At 59.9% G+C, this 21,873-nt stretch overlaps 1 protein-coding gene across 4 annotated transcripts in view; it reads left to right on the forward strand.

The window, feature by feature from the left end:
* Window positions 1-7,670: 7,670 nt before the first annotated feature.
* The window catches only part of LOC136405169 (tyrosine-protein phosphatase non-receptor type substrate 1-like), a 42,741-nt gene continuing 28,538 nt past the window's right edge, over window positions 7,671-21,873 (forward strand). The window contains exons 1-2 of one of the 4 annotated variants that reach the window (XM_066384262.1): window positions 7,671-8,742; window positions 9,802-9,889. In XM_066384262.1, the coding sequence (XP_066240359.1) occupies window positions 9,811-9,889 (79 nt within the window). In that variant the 5' untranslated portion in view covers window positions 7,671-8,742; window positions 9,802-9,810. Of the gene's footprint in view, window positions 8,743-8,768; window positions 8,932-9,097; window positions 9,290-9,801; window positions 9,890-21,873 lie in introns of those variants that run through there. The other 3 variants (XM_066384265.1, XM_066384263.1, XM_066384264.1) reach the window with 3 other exon arrangements.

Here is a 21,873-nt window from a genome sequence, read left to right on the forward strand (position 1 = left end):
AGACCGGGCCCTCTGTCCCACGCAAAGGGTCCGGCTGGTGCAGGTGGGGCTTGTGGTGAGGCAGAGGCGTTGGAACCTGGGTCTGGCTTCCTGGGGCCACCACGAGGCCCGCCCCGAGTTCTGTCCGCACAGCCCAGTGTCACTGGGGGAGGGGCAGCACCCCCACCAGTCTGGGACCCTCCCGCTTCTCTGACACATTCTGCCTCTCCCCTAGTCTCTCCCCAGGGTAATTCCTTTGGTTTTAGACTTTACCAAAAGCCAAGGGGCCTTACTGTGGGCACCTTTCTGCCCCAATCCCTGCAGCAGGTATTTACAAAGCCCCGGGGAGCAGAAATACTAGGAGGACAAACACAGACTGACAGGCTCTAATATGACCTGTCACCCTCCCAAGTGGTGAGACCACACTTCCCTATCTGTGCCTCAGCCCTCCTGTCCACTTTAGAGGTCAGTTACTGCTTTCGGTTGGACAGGAGAGCACCAACTGCCAAGGTGGCATCGCACCAACTGCCAAGGTGGCATCGCCGGCATGAGCCACCCTGAGCCCCAGGCACTTTGGGGAGACGGGCAGGGAGGAGGGGAGGTCGGGGATAAGGACAAAGAGGGGTTTTGTATCAAAAGATCTGGGCTCGTGCCCCTGGTGGGCCACTGGCCCAATACACCGCCCAGGGAGTCCGTCTCTGCCTATCACGGAGTCTCTGTTTGCCCATCTGTACAAATGGGTGGGTGTGCACGCCACAAACTCCAGCCGGGTGAGGCCAGCGTCCAAGGCCAGCCTTCACACAGCAGGCTGTGAGGTCCCAACGAGGTGGAAATGATTTCTGGGGGGACCTCCCACCCCAACTTCCTCCTCGCTGCAGGGGCCACGGGGACCGTGGAGTCCGGCGTGGCCACCCGCTCCCCTGCGGCCCCGGTGCCGGCTCCTCAGACGCTGGGGGCAGAGAAAGTGGTTCTTGCTGCGTCGGCTTTCCCTCCACACGGCCAGAGGCCGCCCAGGGACAGAGACTTCCTCTCAGGGCCAGGACTGAGGCCAGCTGGAGCCCCGGCCTCCCTGCCTGGAAAGGAAACCCGAGTTCAACGAGGACAATTCCGCCAGGAAACCCAGGCCCAGGCGGGCCACCGGGGCACAGGAGCCTTCGGCCCAGCCGCACGGGCCTCGTGGACAGAGAGCTGCTCACTCCGGGCTCCTTCTTCCCCTCGTTTACTGAGGCCCCGCTCTGTGTGGGCACTGCCCTGGGCGCTGGACAGCAAGGACCCTGCGTGCAGTTTACGTCCGAGCCGGGGAAAGCCACAGATGCCAAGAAGCATATGGTGTGTGTGTGTGTGTGTGTGTGTGTGTGTGTGTGTGTGTGTGTACGTGCGCATGCGCTGCAAAAAAAATAATAAAGTGGGTTAAGGGATAAGAAATGATGGGGACACTTCTAGATAGAGTGGTCGGGACAGGCTCCTCCAAGGAAGGGACATCTGAGTAAGGATTCAAAGGAAGGGGACAGAACAAGTCGGGCAGCCAGATGAGGACAGAGGATGCTGAGCACCTCTCTGAGGGAGCATCAAGTGCAAAGGCCCTGAGGTGGGTGCGCACGGGGCATGTTCAAGGAGCAGACTAAGCCAGAGAAAGAGGGGGGAGGCAGGATCAGAGAGGGGGTAGTGGCTGGGATCACCGGGGGCTTTGTGGGCCCCCTGAAGAGCTTGGGTCATATTCCAAGAGATGAGAAGTAAGGTTATTGGGAGGTTTAGGGAAGGACAGAAGGACAAGTGGGGGTGGGAGGGTGGGAGGGGTCCAATAAGAAAGCAAGAAGCCAGGGAGGAGGTAAGTACACTGATCCAGGTGAGAGATGGAGGTGGGCAGGACCAGAGGGTGGTGCAGGCGGGTAAGCAGAGGTCTGATTCCGAGTTTATTTTGAAGGCAAAACCACCGCGATTGCCTGGCAATCCCGTGAGGGGAGAGGAAGAGGAAAAGAGGGCTCGAGGAGGATGCCAAGGAGTTTGCCTGAGCAACTGCGTGAGTGGGGACCGTGATGGAGAAACAGGACGGGGCAGGCGCCAACCAGGGTTCTCAGCCGCCGTCCGCCGATTCTGTCCGTCTGTCTGTCCCCCGCCACCCTTTTTTATTTATTAACCCTGCCCTCAGCCTGTTTTCAGATGAGGAGTGGAGGCTGAGACGCACCCGGGACCGCACAGCTGGTGGGGGCGCGGCCTGGAGTGGCTCACCCGTCCCTCAGCCAGCCGCTGAGCTCTGCCGCCCCCTCCCCACTCAGGGGATCCGTCCCTGCCTGCAGCGCCTCAGCAGGCCTGGAGCTCAGCGAGCCCGCCCCCGGGTGGGGAGGGGGGACCCAGCGAGGGCACCGTGGGGCCGCCCAAAGGCACAGAAGGGTAGGAGTCCAGATGTACGGAAGGCCGGGACCAGGGCCTGGGGAACGAGCGCGCCTGGATCCTGCCACTTGTGTAGCGTGTGCTCTTGCACACGAGTCCCTGTCACCGCTCCGTGCCTCGGTTTTCTCATCTGTTCAATGGGGATGTGAATTATGTCCGTGTGAGAGAGGGAGGGAAAAAGCATGAGAGAATTCACTAAACTCCTTCCGGCTTGGGGCTCAGTGGGCGCCTCTGACATTTTTGCTATGATTGGTATTATTACCGGGCAGAGTCGGCACTTAAACTCAGGTCTCTGAGTTCTCTGTCTCGAGGACAGCCCTTGCACCATGACCCTGCAGGGGACCTCCAGCCAGGGATAAGGGGGGGGGAGGGGTCTCAGCTCCTAGCAGAGCCAGGTCCCCAGGGCCCGAGAACAGTGTGTAGGGCCTGACAGCGCGGCCCCACCCCCGAAGGGCTAGGAGAGCCGTAGAGCCGCTGGCCTGTCTGCCTGCCGAGCTCACAGTTGGTCTCTGACTTCCCCAGGAAAGCATTAATTACTGCCGGGCTCCCCTGGGTCCTGGCTCTGTCATCTGTCACAGCCCCTCGGCCTCGGAGCCGTGCTGCTGTCTCAGAGCCAGAGGCTTGTCACCTCCCCCTTCGCTCGGCCTGGCAGGGGGAAGGACAGAAAGCAGAGGGATGGATGGGCGGACCGGCAGGGACACGGGGCCCGGGCTCGTGAACTGTTCCCACCAGGCTGGTCAGCGGCTCTCTGGCTCTGAGCACCAGGCTGGTCAGCGGCTCTCTGGCTCTGAGCACCAGGCTGGTCAGCGGCTCTCTGGCTCTGGCAGGGGGAAGGACAGAAAGCAGAGGGATGGATGGGCGGACCGGCAGGGACACGGGGCCCGGGCTCGTGAACTGTTCCCACCAGGCTGGTCAGCGGCTCTCTGGCTCTGGCAGCGGCACCTGGTAGAAAAGCAGGCTTTCGGACCTTAACCAAGACCTGCTGAACCGGCACTTCTGGGGATGCGTCCCTAGGATCCATGTTGAACAAATCTCTCCGGGGGGACACGGATGCCTGCTCACTTGGGGACCAGGGGACGGGGTAGGGGAGGCATGCTGTGTAAAGAGGTGATTCTAGAGTGAGGTGTGCTGGAACAGAGATTCAGAGACCCACGCACCTTCTGATCCAGGCTCTGCGGAGGTCTTCCGTGCGATCTTGGGCAGGCCGCTTTGTAAGTGGATACATATTGATGGAAGCCTACTCTTTACTGTTGAAGGCCCCAGGGGGCGGGGCTACATGGCTGGGAAAAAACCATGGCAACAGCCCACGTCTTTTCCTATATTCCCTCATTTAACCCTGACTGGAAACCTTCAGTGATAGTTCTATCATGACCTGAATCTGGGCAGGTGAGGCCCATGTGGGCAGAGTAACCCGCCCGCTGCAGGTCTTTGGCGGTGCTGGGGTTTGAGCCGCCGCTGTGTGTTCAGAGACACGCGCTGGGCCACGGGGGCTGTGCTGGGCTGTGGCTAGTTGAGGAGATGGACACAGTGCAATAAGGACACACAGTGCCGCTGCTCACGATGCCTGCTCTGAAGACAAAACGACACAGGGGATGGGAATGGGACAGAGTGCACTGCAGCGGGGCATGGGTGGGGGGGGCTATTTTTTTTTTTTAAGTTTTTCTGAAGTTGGAAACGGGGAGGCAGTCAGACAGACTCCTGCATGCGGCCGACCGGGATCCACCCGGCATGCCCACTAGGGGGCGATGCTCTGCCCATCTGGGATGTTGCTCTATTGCAACCAGAGCCACTCTAGCACCTGAGGCAGAGGCCACAGAGCCATCCCCAGCGCCCCGGGGCCAACTTTGCTCCCATGGAGCCTTGGCTGTGGGAGGGGAAGAGAGAGACAGAGAGGAAGGAGAGGGGGAGGGGTGGAGAAGCAGATGGGCACTTCTCCTGTGCGCCCTGGCTGGGAATCGAACCCAGGACTCCTGCACGCCAGGCCGACGCTCTACCACTGAGCCAACCGGCCAGGGCAAGGGTGACTATTTTAACCGGGTGGTTTGGCAAGGCCTCCTGGAGGAGGCAACCTGTGAGCAGAATCCTCTCTCTCTCTCTATGGCAGCTCTCTTATCTGTGAAATGTATAATTAGCATCCCTCCCAGGTGTGGCGTGAACGTCACATGGACGTGCCTGTGAGGCACAGGAGGTGCGGGAACAACTCGGAACTTGTTCTCTGAAGAATTGAGTCCCAACCTGGACTATCTATCTGTGCGTCCCGGGGCCACGTCACCCGATCGCTCTGAACTTTGGTTTCTGCCGGCCATGAAATGGCCAGCAGAAGCCTTGGTGAGAACCGGGCACCGGCCAGCAGGCCAGCCGAGCAGGGGCGCCGTGGGGCCTCCCGCCCCCTGCCCCACCGCCCCCTGCCCCCCGCCCCCCCGCCCCCCTGCCCAGCTGTCAGCGGCTCCTCTCTGGGGCTGTTGCTACCCTGGTCCGGGGCCGCCTAGGAGTCCTTGCTGTTTTTATTTTGATTGTTCTGGCTCCAAAGCTGAGGCCGCTCTCACTCCAAATGGCTCTTCTTGCCCAGAAAAATAGGTCGTTGGCAGCTCCAGCCTCCTGACAAGCCCCACACAAAGGCGGCACGGCGGGCCTGCCTGCTGACGCCGGCCCAGGGTTACTGGAAGTGAGGAGCTGAGCCCGGCGGGGCCGGTGCCAGGCCGAGCTGGGTCCCTGCAGGTTCCAGCCTCCTCTGGCAGAGAGACCGTGGCCCAGTCGCCCTCCGCCCCCGGCCGAGTCCCCCCCACCTCTTGGAACCCCTGGAGCTGTGGAGGCTGTCAGACACCAGGGCCAGGCGCCCCCAGGGACGCTGTCACCGTCACCCCACCCGCGGAGGCGAACTCCAGATAGGCACCCACTGCAGCTGCTCTTGTACCTTTTATTCCCGTTTCACAGGTGAGGAGACTGAGGCTCACAAACACGTCTTCCCCCGAGGTCACCTAAGTCAGACCGGGCACTCTCGGCTGCAAAAGCCCCTGGTGGCCCCCTCCTCCTGCCACGCCGCTGGTCTTCCCCACAGGGAAGGGACACGATCTGGCGTCCCATAAAAACACCCCTCTGGCGGCTCAGTGGAGAAAGAGATGGAGGAAGAGGGGGTTAAAGCTGGAAACAGGGTGCCCTGGGTGGGAGGAGGGGGTGGAGGCTTCCGCCCCGGGCGGGAGCAGCCACGTCGGCGCTGAGCAGCGGTTTGGCTGTGGAGGGGGAGGGGAGGTCCAGCCGTGGGCCGTGCTGCTGGCAGGAGGCGCACAGGGGTGACGGAGAAGAGGCAGGGCAGCCACGGGTGGACCCCACTTCTGGCTTTCCGCCTTTGAGCCTTTCGGGTAGCCACTCAAATGCCACCTCCTCGGAGCCCTTCCCTGGCCCCCTTCCCTATCTGACCGGCTAAGCAGGTCATATACTGGCCCGTGTGTTCACCCCTACTGCAGCGTCCGTGCCCCGGGGCGAGAGTTTCCGTGTCTGCCTTCTTGCCCACCTGCGGTACCCACAGCGCCTAGCATGGAGCCTGGCTCACAGCAGATGCATCACTAACCCTGTTGAGCGCGTGCACGGATTGCATATGTAGGAAGGGAAATACAATTGTAGTCCAAGCCAACCCAGAAGGCCTTCGATGGAGCTGGCTGATTCGCCTCAACTATCTGCCATAATCTCACCGTGTGACCTTAAATACAGTGGCCCCCAACCTCAGGATGCTCATCGGTCTCAGTGACCTCCCAGCCTGGACGGTGGGCCAAGGGTGATTTCTCTATGGACACTGGGTCGAGAGAACAAGGCCTAGGCCTCCTCCTGGGGCAGAGGAACTGCCCTAGTGTTGGGAAACCCCGTGGACAGCCTCTGCCTGTCGGGCTATAAATAACTAGCAGGTGGTTCAGTTATTATCCTCCCGTAATCCGCAGTTTTCTAATCCCAGCAGGTCTGTGTGTGTGTGTGTGTGTGTGTGTGTGTGTGTCCGTGTCCTGGGGAAGGTGAATGGCAGGGCCTTCGGGAAGCCCAGGCCAGGCGTCGGCCTCATCTGTGAACTCCAGCAGCAGCCCCTGCCCCAACCGCCACCCTAGATGGAGTCCAGTGATGATGGGCTTTCCCAGAAGTCTCAGCTGGTCAACTTCATGGTCTCCGCCAGTTGTGGCCTGAAGAGTTAGAGCCTCCCTATCCCCCACTTCAGATACCAGGAGGACCCGGAACCAGCTCTTCATCGGGCCTGGGCTCCCTGTCTGCCTCTCTGTAGCTCACTCTCCCTTGGCGGCCAGACCGACCTTTTAAACACGAGGATCAGACCGTGACGCTCTCCTGCTCAAACCCACCAGGGATTTCCTATCTGCAGAATCGGTGCACGGTTTTACCAAGTCCTGAGAGGCCACCCAGCTGGACCACGCTCCCCCATCCCTCACTCATTCCCCACTAGCCAAACTGGCCCCAGGGCCTTGATTCATGCTGTTTCCTCTCTTCTTGGAACAGGACATCCCTAGGCATCTGCCTCATCTGTGAACTTCAGCAGCACCAGCCCCTGCCCCAAACCCTCACCCCAGATGGAGTCCAGCGATAGGCCCCCTGGCGGCCCCTCCATGTGATTCAGCTCCCCATTATCCACGGAGGCCTTCCCCTTATCTAAGCGAGCGCACCCTTCTCGCGCTCTGAGCTCCATCTTCTGTCGTTCATTAATTATTTCTACTCATCTACTTACCTGTCTCGCCACTAGAATATAAATGCGTCATGGCCGGGGACATTGTGTGGGTCCCGGCTGTATCTCCCATACTCACAGGAAAAAACAACAACAACAACAACAACACAAAAACTCCCCCTGCACTTTAAATACGGCCCAGAACCCTATGGGCTCCCAAGGACTGTTGTCAAACACTTGACTTATTTATCAAATGCTATGGAGCACTTGGGACACGCTAGGCACTCTTTAAAGTGTTGTACAAATATTAATTCATCCGATCCTCACACCAGCCTGTTCAGGTTGATACTCCAGGTGGCCTCCTTTCAGAGGAGGAGGTTGAAGTACAGACAGGATAAGGTATTTCCCCACGTCTACCTGGCTCTTAAGAGGTGGCTGGCAGGATTTGAGCCCCAAGGGGTCTGGTCTATGCTCTCCACAGCTGTAGCCCTTGCCTGTCTCTCTTCTAGGTCAAGACCAGGAACCAGGCGTCTGACAGGGAGGCTGGGATGGGAGTGGGTGGGTGGGTGGGGTGTCATTCTGTAAAGGTCTTTATTTCGCCTGGGACTCAGAACTTCAGATGTCAGTTTCTATCCCTGGCCTTGCTGTGTGGCCTGAGACAAGTCCGCTTCCTCTCTGGGGGCCAGAACCCCCTCTGATTGCTTCATCCACAGCCTTGACTCAACAGCCTCGCAGAGCAGAACTGGTTATGGCTTGTTTCCGAGCCCCAGACCCTCCTGTTAGCCCAGCATCTTGGACTTCTTTGCCTCCCCACAGTCCGGGAACCACCTTTGCCAGGTGGCCAACACTGCAACTCCTTATCACTAACCCGGCTTCTCCTGGGAACACTGCTTATCGCCAAGGAGAGGGGAAGCGATAGAGTGAGAAGGAGAGGAGGAGGATGGAGGGGTGGGGGAGACAGAGAGATACTGAGCTCTGTCCTCTCGGACTCCAGCCGTCTGGCCTCTGTTCCCCTCCCTCTCTGTCATAGTCCTCATTGCCTGGCATTTATTCCCCTGCAGCCCAGGACTTCAAGTCACCTCTCCCCTCCACCCCCCTGACTCTGCCACCCCTGACAAGAGAGGGGCACCTGGCAGAGAGCCCACCGTCCCCAGGGAGGTGGGGACCCTTCCTCTCCAGTTTCCTGGCCCTAGCCCCCTTTCTTGCTCTCTCCACCCTGCGCCTCTCTTCCAGGCGGCACTGAAGTCCTTCCTACACACACGCTATTTCTGTACCGTCACTCTCTCCTTCCTCTCCCCCTTCCCCCCGACATTCACTTACTTCCTGCTTTTCCTGCACCTAGGCCCAGCTCCGAAGGAATCGGGGGTCCCCCTCTAGCCCCAGCCCCCCTCCCCCCGGACAGGGGCCTTCCGCTTTGGGGCAAAGGGGCAGGGCCACTTGGGGAGGGGCAAAGGCAGACACCCCCGTACCCCCTCCGCTCCCCGAGTCCTTCGCCGCCTCCAGCCTGTCGTCAGAGGGAAGCGCGGACTGACCGCGGCCGGAGTCAGGAGGCCGGGGAGGCCGGCCGCAACTTCCCCAGTCCACCTTAAGAGGACGATGTAGCCAGCTCGCGGCGCTGACCTTAGGAAAACAAGTTTGCGCAAAGTGGAGCGGGGGGCCCGGCCCTGGGCAGCCCCGGCGGCGCTCGCAGAGCCTTCCAGCCTTCGCTGGCGACGCAGGTCCGAGTCCGGCTGGCCGTGGGAGGGGGGCAGGCGAGGGGGCGGTTCGGGGCTGGTGACAGCCGCGCGGGCTTCTGAACTGGCACATTGTTGGAGGCGGAGGCTGGTCGAGTCCCGAGCCCGAGCCGGAGCCGGAGCCCGAGCCGGAGCCGGAGCCGGAGCCCGAGCCGGAGCCGGAGCCCGAGCCGGGTGCGCTGGCGGCGGGGGCTGGCGGGGCCGCCTCCCGGGGCGGCTGCGGTGGGCGCGAGCGGGGGTGGGCGCCGGGGCGCAGCGCGGGCGAGGGGCGACGCTGGCCTCCCGGCCGCGCTCCGGCTCCAGCCCGCCCTCTCTCCGCTCCTCCCCTCCCCCGGGCGCGCGGCTGGCGGGCGCTCGCCGAGAGCGGGCCGGCGTGGCGGGGCCCCGCAGCCCCCGCGCGGGCGGGAGAGCGGAGGGGCTCGGGGAGGGGACGCAGGGGGCCGCGGCCGGGCGCGCGGGGGCCGCGGTGAGGACTGCGGCCCGGAGCGAGGCGAGCCGCGGGCGCCGCCGCGAGGAGCCCGGGCGGGGTTAGGTGGGTGGCGGCGGGGGTGGCCGGCGGGGCTGCCCTGGACCCGGGCTCGCGGTCCTCCTCTCTCCCGCGCTGTCTGTCTCGGTCTGCGCGCCGCCTCGCGCACTCCTCTCTCTCCCTCTCTCTCTCTCTCTCTCTCTCTCTCCCTCCCCCCCCCCTCGCTTTCTCCCCCCTCTCTCGCCTCCTTGTGTCTCTGGCTCTCTGCCTGGCTACCCCGGGTCTGCTTCCCTCTCCCGCCGCCTCTCTCTGGCCGCCCCGGGCTCCCTTTCTCGCGCGCTTGGGGTCTGCCAGTCTCTCGATCTCTCCTGGGTTGGGGGGGGGGGGGCTGCTCCGAAAATCGCGGCGGTGACGGCGGCTCCTAAGCAGCTCCAGGCGCCCGTTCAGGGAAAGAGGGGGAGCCCGGCCGGGAGGGGAGGGCGGGGAGGGGGGTGGAGGGGGGGCTTAGTCATTTCCCCGCTCCAGCCCGCGCCCGCCCGAGCGCGCACTCACGGCCGCTCTCCCTCCTCGCTCCGCAGCCGCGGCCCATGGAGCCCGCCGGCCCGGCCCCCGGCCGCCTCGGGCCGCTGCTCTGCCTGCTGATCGCTGCGTTCTGTACCTGGGCAGGTAAGCACCCCCGCCACCGCTGCCGTTCTCGAAACTGCGGGCTCAGGCCTCTCAGACCGCCCCTGGGAGCCACTGGGCTGTCAGCAGGCATAGGGGTAGAGACGCCTGGTAACCAGGGTTACAGATTCCAAAACTGAGGCCAAGAGAGGGCCAGCTACTTGCCCAAGGTCACACAGGCAAGGATGGAACCCAGTCCCTCCCCACTCTTCACTGTGTGCCCCTGTGCCGGGCACTGGGACCTCCCCGGATGAGTGGTGCCCCTGGCCCTTGCCCAGTCCCCAGGGGGAGGCAGGCCGGCAGTGGCTCTCAGAGCAAGGCACCCTGACTTCTCTGGAAGCTCTCTTCCTGCACTGATTGATGCTTTCCACGGGTCGGATTTCGGGGTCCGAGAGGAGTGGGTGGGGGCAGAGGTCTTCCAGGTTCTGCCTGGGATGGAACAGAGAAACAGGCTGTTGCAATGAGGGAAGAGTGAGCATTCCCTGTGGTGCGCAGAGTAAAACCCTGGTCGTGTCTGTATGGGGAGAGAGGAGAAGGGAGGCCGTTGTAACCCTGGGGTGAGCTGCTGCGATCAACAGATCCTGATATGGAAACACCGTGGATTGTCCCTGTGGTTGCCAAAGCCTCTGGCTGGCCATTCTCCTTGCTGCCCCCCCCCCCGCCCCCATCCTCCTGCCTTCCCAGGGCTGCCAGGCAGCTCCCTGCAGTTCAGGGGCTCTGTGGGGCTATTACCTGTGGCTCTGAACAGGTCTTTTTGTTGGCCTACATCAAACACCTGGCTGTCTCCAGCAGGCTGGCTCTGAAGACTAGCATGTGTTCGCCAAGGGGTGAGGTCACCGTTCAGGAGTCCTGCTTCTTAAAGCGGTTTTGCAAAAAAAAAAAAAAAAAAAAACCTAAAAAAACAAAACCCAAAAAGCCACGGTCTCCTGAGAGGGAGTAGGGGACAGAGAAATGGCATTAAAGAGTGGGTGGGGGTGGGGGGAAGAAATGAGGGTCTCGGTTTTTGGCTTCTTGAAGCCGTGTTGTCAGCCAGAGGGGTCTCTGCACCCTCCCTCCCTTGAGGAAAGAGGCAGAGATGAGCTCAGTATCTACCTCCCCCTGCTGCATTTGCCTAGAGACTGGTAACCGTCTGAAAGCCGCGAGAAAGGGAGAACTGGCAGAGTGGGTGGAGGGAGAAGTGGGGGCAAACAGCTGCTTCTCTCTGCCCCGCACTTTCCCCTGAACAGGGGGGGGGGGTCCACGTCCTCGGGCATGCCCTCCCCACTCCCGGGGTCCTTCGGTTCAAGTTGCGGCCCTGCTGGGCGGAAGGAAGCAGGTAGACAGACTTCACCTCTCTCTGCTGACTGGCATCTCGGATCTGCTCTTTCCTGCCTGAGCCGGCCATGCACATCCTGCATAGTCCCAGCCCCTGCCCCTGCCATCCTTCCTGGCCTGGAAACGCACGAGCGAGCGTTCTCACAAATGCTTGATTTTTCCTACAGCAGGGAACTGGGTCCAAGTTCCTCAATGTCTGTCCCAGACGCTTCTCCAACCGGGACCCCGTGCGGTTCGGTTTCCGGCAAATGCGCGGTCACACCGGCTAACAACCGTCCGTCCGGATGGACTGCCCACCCGCCCGCCTCTCCCAGGGCTCTCTGGCTTGGTTGGGATCACCACCACCCTTCTTGGGAGAGAATCTCTTCCCTTTTTGTCTATAAAAACAATCTATAAAATGGTAAAGATTAGACCATAAAACTTCCGTTCCAATCCATTCAGCATCAATAGCCTGAAAAAGTGGGAGCAGCACAGGGGCCGAGATTAACTTTGAAATAAATAAATCTTAGGAGGCGAGAATCAGTTCCTAGGCTGAGGGCGGCGGTGGCGGTGGTGGTGGTGGTGGTGGGGTGTCACTATCATCGCCCAGGCCTCCCAGCATCCTTCACTCTTCTGCTCTGTCGGTCACTCTTAGGTTCCTGGTCACGCTCACGCTCGGGGGGTCCTGGACTGGGCTTCGCCAGGTTTGGCTGCAGGAGGGGGCTTCAGGCCCGTCCCTCCGTCGGTCTGAGCACGCCAGAGCGGAGCAGCGGCGGGACAGAAGGGCAGGAAGGTGGCGGGAGGCAGTCGTTCCGTTTCCTGAGAAAATGGATTTGTTTGAGTGAGACACTCAAATATGTCAGGTTTAAGGAAGGCGGGTCTGGATTGAATGATGACTCGCGTCTCCGGCAAAAACCGAGACAGCCTGGAAGGTGTCACGTGATCGCGGTGGCTTCACATGACCGTACCCTCTTGAAGAGGGGGCTGGCTGGTCACGACAATGATCTTGTTCGGAGGAGGCCAGGGAAGAAGTTTCTCAAGACAGGCTTTCAGCCCCAGCGCCGCCAAAGGGAAATTCTAAAAAAGGTGCCGGTGAAGTCATCGACCCGGGTGCCTGAAGCCAGGGTGAGGCTTGTTTCTTAAAAACGACTTCGCCGACGGAGAGGGTGAAACTGAGAAAAGGACGAGGGGCAGAGGACGGGCCACCTGCACAGCCTGGTTCTGTAGCAGCAGCAGCAGCAGCAGCAGCACGTGACTCTGCTGGCCCCTGCCTCGGCCCCACCTAGGTCTTGGGACATCGCCTACGGGGCTGACCTCCTATGAGCCCCCTCCCATTCACCTCTCTCCCCTCTCCGGCCTGGAGAGGCCAACTTGGGGTTCAGGCTTTGGGGGGAAACCTGGGGCTCCCCGGTGAAGTTCCAGCCTTTCGGTAGAGAGGTCACATGCTGCTGGCCCCTCTGTACTTTCCTAAGTGGTGAGGTTCTTCTCGCTTCCTCTTTCACCAGAAGAGAAGGGTGGGGGGCTGTCACTCCCGCTGGGCTCTGGCTATTGGAAGGTCCTCAGAGTCACGTGTTCGTGTTCGTTGGGTGACTTCTGCCCGTTCGTTCTTCCTGTACCCACCCCTGTGGGGGGAGACTCAGGGAGTGATTCACTCCTCGCCCGGCCTGGGCCTGAAGTCCTGATGTGCATGAACCACACGCCAAGAGCAGCCAGGAGACTTTGCATAGGAGCCGTGCTCCAGACCCTGACCAACGGCCAGTGGGCGTTCATCTCACCCATCAGCAAACCAACAAAGACGCCCCATTAGGCAGATGAGGAAAATAGAGTCCAAAACCCAGAGAAGCAACTTATCCAAGGTAGGGAGCCTGGGTTTTGAATCCCGGCGCCTCCTGGCTGTGCCCCCCCCCCCCACGGAAAGAAGAGGTTCCTGAGGACGTCACTGGGGCTGCTTAGCCCGCGCTGGAGGGAGCGGAGGGGAGCCCCCTTCCAGGCTCGGATGGAAGGTCCTGGAAGGGTTCCTCTGGGGGCAGAAGTTTTTAACTGAGTCACAGCGTTCCTTTGAAGACGGTGGCAGGGCTGACAGCCCCTTGGCCCTCGCGCAGGACGACTCACGGGAGCGACGTGACTCCCGCCCGAGGGGCCCCCATCTGGGCTGCCGCGCTCCGCTCCGGAGGCCCCCAGAGCTGGAATATTCCTCCGCGCCCCTCCCTCGCGCGCTGGTGCCCTTTGCGGCAGATGGAGAGGGGGTGTGCGAGAGGAAGGCAGTCTAAAAGTGTGCGGATCCCACACTCGCTCGCTGCTTCCAATGGCTCCGTGTGACAGGTTATTTTTTTATTTGTGGTCTTGGACTGATGGGAGGTTCCCCCTGCTCCCCCCACACACACACACACACTCCCTCCTTAAATGTGCTCAGATGTCTGGCCTGTCAACACAGCTCAAATCATGTCACTTCCCTGCTCAAAACTGTTGAGTGGGTCCCAATTTTCTTTATAATTTTTTTGTTTTTTTGCATTAGGGCCCTTTTTTTTTTTTTTCACAACAGGTCTTATTTCTCAGCCACGTGTATGTTCCAAAGAGCTGACCTATGGAGGCGCTGCAGGGCGACCGGGCTGCCTCTCTGTGGGCCAGGGCTTTCCGGGTGGCGACAGGAGCACCTCAAAGGCCTCGAGAGGTCCCCACCTCAAGGTCTCGCCGTTGTAGAATCCCTGCTCACACCCTGCTTACCTCTGGGTTCCAGACCTACGAGCAAGAGCCAGAGGCGTTTGCTTTTGCGTCACGCCCGCTGGCGGGGCCGAGCCCACTTCGGTGAACGCGTTTGTACAAATCCACGCCCTTAGCGGAAACTCTGTCCGAGGTGTGCCTTCGCTGCTGCTGTTCCTGCCGTGAGAAGTGCCCTTCCCGGTATCTCTGTGTCTCCGTGTCCCCTCGTGCACCCTTCAGTTTGTGCTCTCCCGCCTGGCACGGGATCGCCTCCTCCTCTGAACCCTCTCCCGGCCGGCCGGCCGTTGATCTCCGCCCGCCTGGGGCTGCGGACGCTGCTGCTGTCTCCTCGCGTGGACCATCCATCGTGCCGGTGCCTATCGAACCCCAGCATCGGCCTTCGGTGGACCATTCAGCCTCCTGATGGTAGAAAAACACAGGCCAGCCTGGTGCTGAGTCACACACAGGCTTGGGATCAGACACCCCTGGGGGGCGAATCCAGCCAAGCTCTCTCCGCTCGGATAACTTAACCCAACTCGAAGCCTCTGGGTCTCCTCCTCTGGGGAACGGAAAGGACATCGACGACTCCGTTTCCAGGGCTGAGCCCATGCACTCACTGTGTGCGTGATGCTCGCCGCCATGCCCGGCACGTCGTAAGTGCTCAGCACGTATTGGCCGGCGCTGTAATCATCGTCCTGGCTCGACTTGGATCTCCTCCTCCGTACAAGCGGGTCACGCTCTTGTGAAGCACCCCGCACACAGCTCCGTTTACAGAGTGGGTACTCACAGAACAACGGAGCCGACGAGGGAGGGGGCGTCTGCAGCCCCGGGGCGGGGGGTTCCCTTGTTGCTTTCATGCCGGCGGGGGGTGGACACGTTGAGCAGAAGCCCAAGCTGTGATTTAATTGACTGAACGCTGAGGACACAGCTTGCCTCTAGGTGTCTCCGTCCCTTATCCACGGGTCTGGAATTGTGGGTTCCCAGACCTGGAAAGCCGGAGGGGGCCTGAGAGCGCCGTCAACCTCTTCTCCTCCAGAACTTGGGGTAGTCAGAACCCTGTGGCTGGGCCGGCCCGAGAAAGGAAGGGACGGGTGGGCTCCCTCAGCAGACCCCTGGCCAGGAGCGGGTGGGACGCCACGCCAAGCTCTCCCTTGTTGTTCGGGCCAAGGCTTTTTTAACACTGGGGGGGGGTGTGTGTGCTGGAAGTGTCCACCGTTAAGACTAGAAATCTGACCGGATCCCGTATTCCGTGGGGAAAAAGACTATAGTGATCATGGGAGCTGTCTTTCCTGGCCACTTCCTGGGCTCCAGCCTTGGTGCGTAGAACCCCAGGGGTACGGTACAGCAACCTTAGGGAGTGTGTGCAGCGACCATCAGCTGCATTTGACCAATGAGGAAACGAGGCTCAGAGAGGTGCGGCAACTTGCCCAAGGCCACACAGTGAGTGGCAGAGCTGGGGGTTGATGCTCTAGAGCAGCCGGGCCCCATGCCATGAAACTGGACATCATGTAAACAAACCTGTTTGACAGGTAGGGGACCTGAGGCCCAGTAGGGGTGCCAGCCTCTTGCCAGCCTCTTGCTTTCTTGGCATGCCTTTCCTTCGAACATCCATCAGTGTCTCCTCTCCCAGGGCGGCAGACAGCTGTTCCCAAGAACATGCGTTTTCCGTCCCATCCTGGAGAAGGAAGCATCTATTTGCACAGCTGAAACGACTTTCCTGTCCGCTTGGGTGTTCCCCAGGCCGGTTTTCTGTGGAAGCCCTGAGCCCAGAGCCCAGGAGCCATCTGCAAAGATGAACTGTCCCTGCCAGGTGCCCCGCTGGGCCTCCAGCCCGGCGGAGATGCAAAACAGCGAAGGTGGAAGTGGGAAAGGATGCAGAATGGGATCTTTGTGTCTGTGAGGTTTCCCGGCACAGCCATTTGGGGGCGCAGGGTGTTAGATTGGCTGCAGATTAGCGTCGGGAGCTGAAGGAGATCAGGTGGCCGATCAGGCTCAGGACATGCGTGCGCGGACAGAAGCTGGATGCGGGGAGTGAGCAATGAACTTCCAGCCCGTGGGATGGCCGGGGAGAGGGGGTGGGGGTGCCGATGCCAGGGACTCTCAGGTGCACCCCATTCTTCAAGGGCACATCTCCTCCAGAAGTGGAAGCTTGTGGTAGCACGAGCTGAGCCTTGAATTTGCATTTTCTCTTCCTCCTCTTTTTTTTTTTTTTTTAATATTTGGGAAAATGGCAAATAGACGCAAAACGAGGAGGGATGGTATAGGGCAGTGTTTTCCAATCGCCGCCAGAAATTGCGTGTGGTTCTGCAAAAGGGTCAGCCACCCCGCCGTTGTACGAAGATTATGGACTCGGTGGTCTAAGTTGTTATTTGCTGACGCTCGGGGTGATTTTTTTGCCGTAGCGGTCCCCAAAATCATCCTCCTGTTTTCCCCAAGTGTGAAAAGGTTGAAAACTATTGGTCTAATAGGGAACCCCAGCTTGACCGCCAATCTGCCATTCTTGTTTCTCCCCTTGGGGCTCAGGGGAGATATTATAAAGCAAAGGCTAGAGATGGGGGATCATTTCACCCATCAATACATTGAGGGGCTACTCACAGTGAGCCAGAAAGCATGGAGTCCTTCACCCCCTAAGGGCCCCGAGGCTCCCCAAGGCCACAAAGCCAGGGAGAGTTAAAACCGGCTCCAAGTTGACTCGTACCCAGTTGGCTGTCCTTACTATGATTATGTTCATTAGAAATATTCATTCAGCAAAAAAAGTTTTTTTTCCTGAGCAGCTACTATGTTCTCAGATGGCTCTAAGTGCTGGGAATACAACCGTGGACCAGACAGACAAAACCGCCCGCTCTCATGGAGCTGACATTCTCATGAGGAAATAAAAACAGACCCAAGTAAACACTGCATCAGGTGGAGACAAGGGCCATGGAGGCAACTAAAGCAGGAGGAAGGGGGTAGAGGGTGGGGTGGGCACAGAGGCAGGGCCCCTCTGAGGGGCAGAGGCCTGAAGTAGTCAGAGGGAGCAGCCAGGGGGATATCAGGAGAAGAGCACGCCACACTGAAGGAATAGCAAGTGCAAAGGTCCTGAGGCTGGAACGAGCTTGCTATGTTCCAGGGCTAGAAAGGTGGCCATGAGGCTGGAGTGAAGGGAGACGGGGTAGGGGAGTTAAGAGAGGTCAAGGCCGGACCAAGTAGAGTCTGGTTCATGGAGTACCTGACAGCCACGTGATAGGATCCTTACTCTGTAGATGACCTCATTTAATCTTCACCGCGGCGCTGGGAGACGGGAACTAGTGTTATACCCATTGCACAGATGCAGCAACTGAGACTCAGAGAGGTGAAGTGACTTGCCCAAGGTCACACAGCTTGTAAATACAGAGCTAGGATTCGAGCCCAGACCCCGACAGACGGCAGCAAGCTCATCACTGCTTTCCAGCTTCCACTCCGGCCCCTTCAAGGCCCCTCACCCCTAGGAATGGAGTGAATCAAATCCTCTTTGTTCCTGCTCCAAACTTTCCAGTGGTTCCCACTGCCCTTAGAGTGAAATCAAACTCCTTACGCACGAGGCCCGACATTTCCTGGACGGCACTTGTCTCTCCAGACTCATCTCGTACCCGATTCCCCTTCCTCCCCGTGGGTTACCGCCACAGCAGCCTCCTTTCCGGTCTTCGTATGCACCAACTTCCTTCCTGCCTCAGGGCCTTTGCACGAGCAGCTGTTCCCTCCTATGGAACACCTTCGGCGGCCTTTGCGTTCTCCGGGCTCCAGTTGCGGTCTCGCCTCGTCAGAGAGTGCTTTTCCTAACCACTCCAACCTCAAAGAGGTCCCCCCCTCATCCACGCTCATGACGCCTACGATGTTCTTTTCCTTTTTTTTTTTTTTTTAAATTTTATTTTATTTATTCATTTTTAGAGAGGAGAGAGACAGAGGAGAGAGAGACAGAGAGAGAGAAGGGGGGAGGAGCTGGAAGCATCAACTCCCATATGTGCCTTGACCAGGCAAGCCCAGGGTTTCGAACCGGCGACCTCAGCATTTCCAGGTCGATGCTTTATCCACTGCGCCACCACAGGTCAGGCTACGATGTTCTTTTCCTAGCAGACCCGGCCGTTTCTGTATTTGTTGATTACCTCAGCCCTGTCTCCCCCCACAGGATCCCAGCTGCAGGAGAGAAGGGACTGTGTCTGTCTTAGTCACTGCGAGGCCTCCTGGGACCTTAGCACCCAGTGGAAACAGTGGGTCAGTTAACACCGTGTCGGTTGAATGAAGGCAATGGGTGAGGTACTGAGATCTCCGCCACAGGGTCACATGGGCAGTTACCCTGCTTCAAAGCAGTTCAGAGTCGTGCCCTAACGACTAGCTAGTCCCTCTGCGGCCGAGGCCATGAGCACACCGCAAATCCCTGGCCCATTTGTGCTGACACAAGAAACCCTAAAATACCAGGAAGTACAAAAATATCAGTGTCAGCCTGGGCAGAGAGAGCTGGCCAAGCCATCCCAGGATGTGTCCTTAAAATTCTGGCGACACGGAATTTTAAAGACAGCTCGCCCCGGTGTGGACACCGTGACGAAGCGACCAGGCACGCCGTGACATGGGGCGCAGTCAGCGCCGCGGTCTCCGAGCCAGGGCCTGGTTTGGAGGGCGCGCTCACTCGCTCGGGGCTCGCTCGCTCAGGGCCAGGGGGCCGTGGCGGGGAAGAGGCAGGTGGAGCCAGGTCGTGACCTTCGCCAAAGTGTCCGAACCCGTCTGAGCCTCCGTCTTGTCCTCTGTGAAGTGGGCGTAGTCCTGGCCCCGTCTTGCTGGGTCCCTGGGGAGGTGTGGGGAGGCGTGGGGAGGTGTGAGGAGGCCTGTCACGCTGCCAGTAATGTTGGCGTTCGATGCTTGTTAGCCGTTATTGCTGTTACTCTTGCTGTTGTGTGGTCGTTATTTCATGGTTTGAGGCCTTGCGAGAGCAGGTGGGGGCCCCTCTGTTCTTATCCCAAACCATCCAGGAGACCTGGAGCTTACTATGCTGCCCCTCTGGGCCTCAGTTTCCCCTTCCGCGGAGCAGAGGCTCAGCCTGGCTGCTGTCCTGCAGGTCCCCTTCCGACCCTCACGCTGCAGCCCGGATACCCATCTGTCCGTCTTGATGACACCCCCAAACCCCTCTCTAACGGGGCCAGGCGGTGAAATGGACACGCGCTTTGGGTCACGTGCCTGATGTGCTGCTTCCCGGCGGTGCGCTCTGGGGCAAGTGTCTTGTTTGCTCTGAGCCTCAGTTTCCCCCTCTGTGAAATGGAAACATCACCCCCCTCTCTCCTCTCGCACAGGGACTGTCGAGGGTTAAGGGAATTAAAAGCCTTGGAAAGTGCTTTCTCGAGCTGCAAAAAGGTCTATAAAAGGCATCAGCAAATAGTGTCAGCTCGAGGGGGGAAGAAAACACACCTCGTCCGAGACTTGTCTGCTGTAGGCAGCAGTGTGCTGAAAAACCTTGGCGAATGCCAGTTAATAGATGTGCGTCGCTTTTAAGGGGGCCTTTATCTCGGCTGGGAAAGTGTGTGCGTGTCCTTGGCAGCCGGGGAATCTGGAAGCCCAAGATGGAGGGGACCCTGTCGCCAGGAGAAGCGAGCAGAACACAGGAGCTTCGATGGCGATGGCTGAGGGAGAAGCCACCATAACACAGGAGCTTCGATGGCGATGGCTGAGGGAGGAGCGACCGTAACACAGGAGCTTCGATGGCAATGGCTGAGGGAGAAGCGAGTGGAACACAGGAGCTTCGATGGCAATGGCTGAGGGAGGAGTGACCGTTACCCATGAGCTTCGATGGCAATGGCTGAGGGAGAAGCGAGCGGAACACAGGAGCTTCGATGGCGATGGCTGAGGGAGACGTCTGTGTCTGAGTCCTCCTGCCTCTGCACCTCCCCTGTCTCTCAAGGTGTCAGCGTCCTCGCCTGGAGGAAGGGGATGGTGACCAGGCAGTCGTGACAGTTAAACAAGGGCTTCCCCACTCTCTGGCCTCGTCCACAGCCTGTACCCACCACCAGAGCATGGCCGGGCGGCTCCACGGCCTCTCTCAGAGGAGCAGTCGGGCCTGGAGGTTGGCAGGACACCGGGGGTCGGGGGGAAGAGGTCTCAGCTTCTCCAGGCCTCAGTTTCTCCCTCTACAGAATGGGGAGGTGGGAGGAAGGGCCTTGGGTTGTTGAGTGACTGTGTGAGTGAATGGTGGGCGTTACTGTTCCCACATGCTGTCCCAGGCTCAGCTGGTCTCCCCTGGCCTGGCGGACACAGAGGGCGTTTTGACAGCACACGCATTCGGTCGTTGTTCCTTCCTGCTTTGCAAACAGGGCCACACCGCAGGCCTTTCTTTGTCACCTCCAGGCCTAGTCGAAACCCAGCAAGCACTGGCCAGGGCCCTGGCCCTCCCTGACTCCCGGTCTCCTTGCCAACAGGCTCGGGTCCTGCTCCGAGTGGCCTCGGGCGGACGCTGGGGCGGAGCTGGCTTTGCCTCCGAGTGAATAGCCTGAGTTTCTCACGCTTGAGGCTGTGAACTTGTGTCATCCTCCTCATCCTGAAATACCCGGGAGGTGGGCACGGCTGCCCAGCACCGAGAGCTTTCCTCCGCGCCGGGCCCGGCGCGGAGGTCTGGACCCTCATTTCGCCCTCAAACAACCCTGGTGTGTCTGCAGTTGCTCCCACGATCGGCATCCCCATCCCCATTCCACAGCTGAGAAAGCAGAGGTCCAGAGGGGTGAAGACATTTCCTGAGGTCTTTTAAATAGCCGAGTTGGAATCCAAATCAACACATACATTCGGCCGATGCCGGGCATTGGTATGTGTCAACCCTGGAGGGTCCTGTGGGGAATGAAGCTAAATCCTTCCTCTCCAAGGGCTTATGGTAAGTCTAGGACAGGGAGTTGGACACGGAAGACATGAACAGATAGATATGCTGGGTGATAGGAGAAAAACAAAGCAGAGCAGAGAGCACTGAGGAGGCAGTATCTCGTACAGGGTGGCCAGGGAAGGCCTCTCGGGTAGGCCTGAGGGAGGTGAGGGCGCCGGCATGTAGGCATATAGGGGAGGAGAGTGCCAGGCAGAGGCAATGGCAAGTGCAAAGGCCCTGTGGTGAGTGGAGAATGTGGCATGGCTGAGAACCAAGGCTGTCGGGTCCTGGGTGCCGCCAGAAGGATTCTGGGTCTCACTGTGGGTGCAGGGGGGCCTGCAGGAGGGTGTTGAGCACGGGGAGGGTGTGTGTCGGAGGGAGGTGATGTAGAGGCGGGAGCCCAGTTCAGAAGCTGAAATAAGGATGCAGGTGCGGGATGGTGGGGCGGGAGAGGTGGTAAGAAGGGGCCAGAGTCTGACTGAATCTTGGAAGCTGAGCTGGCAGGCTCTGCTCTTAGACGGGGCGTGCAGGACGGGGCGGGGGAGCGCTGAGGAAGTGGCCAGTTCTCTGTCCTGCCCCTCTACCCTCTGACCACTGACCGCCGCCTAACCTTGGGGAGACAAATGGTGGTGTTCATGTCTCCACAGGTGAGAAAGGGGTGGGGGCTTAGAGAAAAGTGACATTGCTGAGTCACCCCGCTAGAAACGAGACATACTCGGCCCGGGCGTTAGGTTGCGTTGGCCCCGTAAGCGTTGACCTGTTGCGTGGAGGGCCTGCCAGGCTCTACCCTCTTCTCCGCAAGGGCATGGCATGGCGCCCAGTTCCCTGAGCTGCCTGGAGTGGGGGTGGAGGCGGGGGGACCCTGAGCCTGCTGGGCCCGCCCCAGCTCATTGACAAGGCCGTGTGTGTCCCCCATCTTTACTGGCTCCGGTGCAGGTCACAAGCTGCAGCCCGCTCCCAGCGACAGCCTGTTGTTCAGATGGCAGCTGAAGCCACCCTGTGGGGTGTCAGCTTAGCCCCGTCCCAGGCTGGCCCTATGCCAGCTTGTTCCCCGCCAACAAGCTTATTGTCCCAAGGACTCTGCCTGGCCCCTGGATTGTCCAGGGTCCTCATCTCCCCTCTTCGCCTTTGCCCGTGTGGTGCC

This window comes from Saccopteryx leptura, chromosome 5 (assembly GCF_036850995.1).
Source record: "Saccopteryx leptura isolate mSacLep1 chromosome 5, mSacLep1_pri_phased_curated, whole genome shotgun sequence".
NCBI classification, from domain to species: domain Eukaryota; kingdom Metazoa; phylum Chordata; class Mammalia; order Chiroptera; family Emballonuridae; genus Saccopteryx; species Saccopteryx leptura.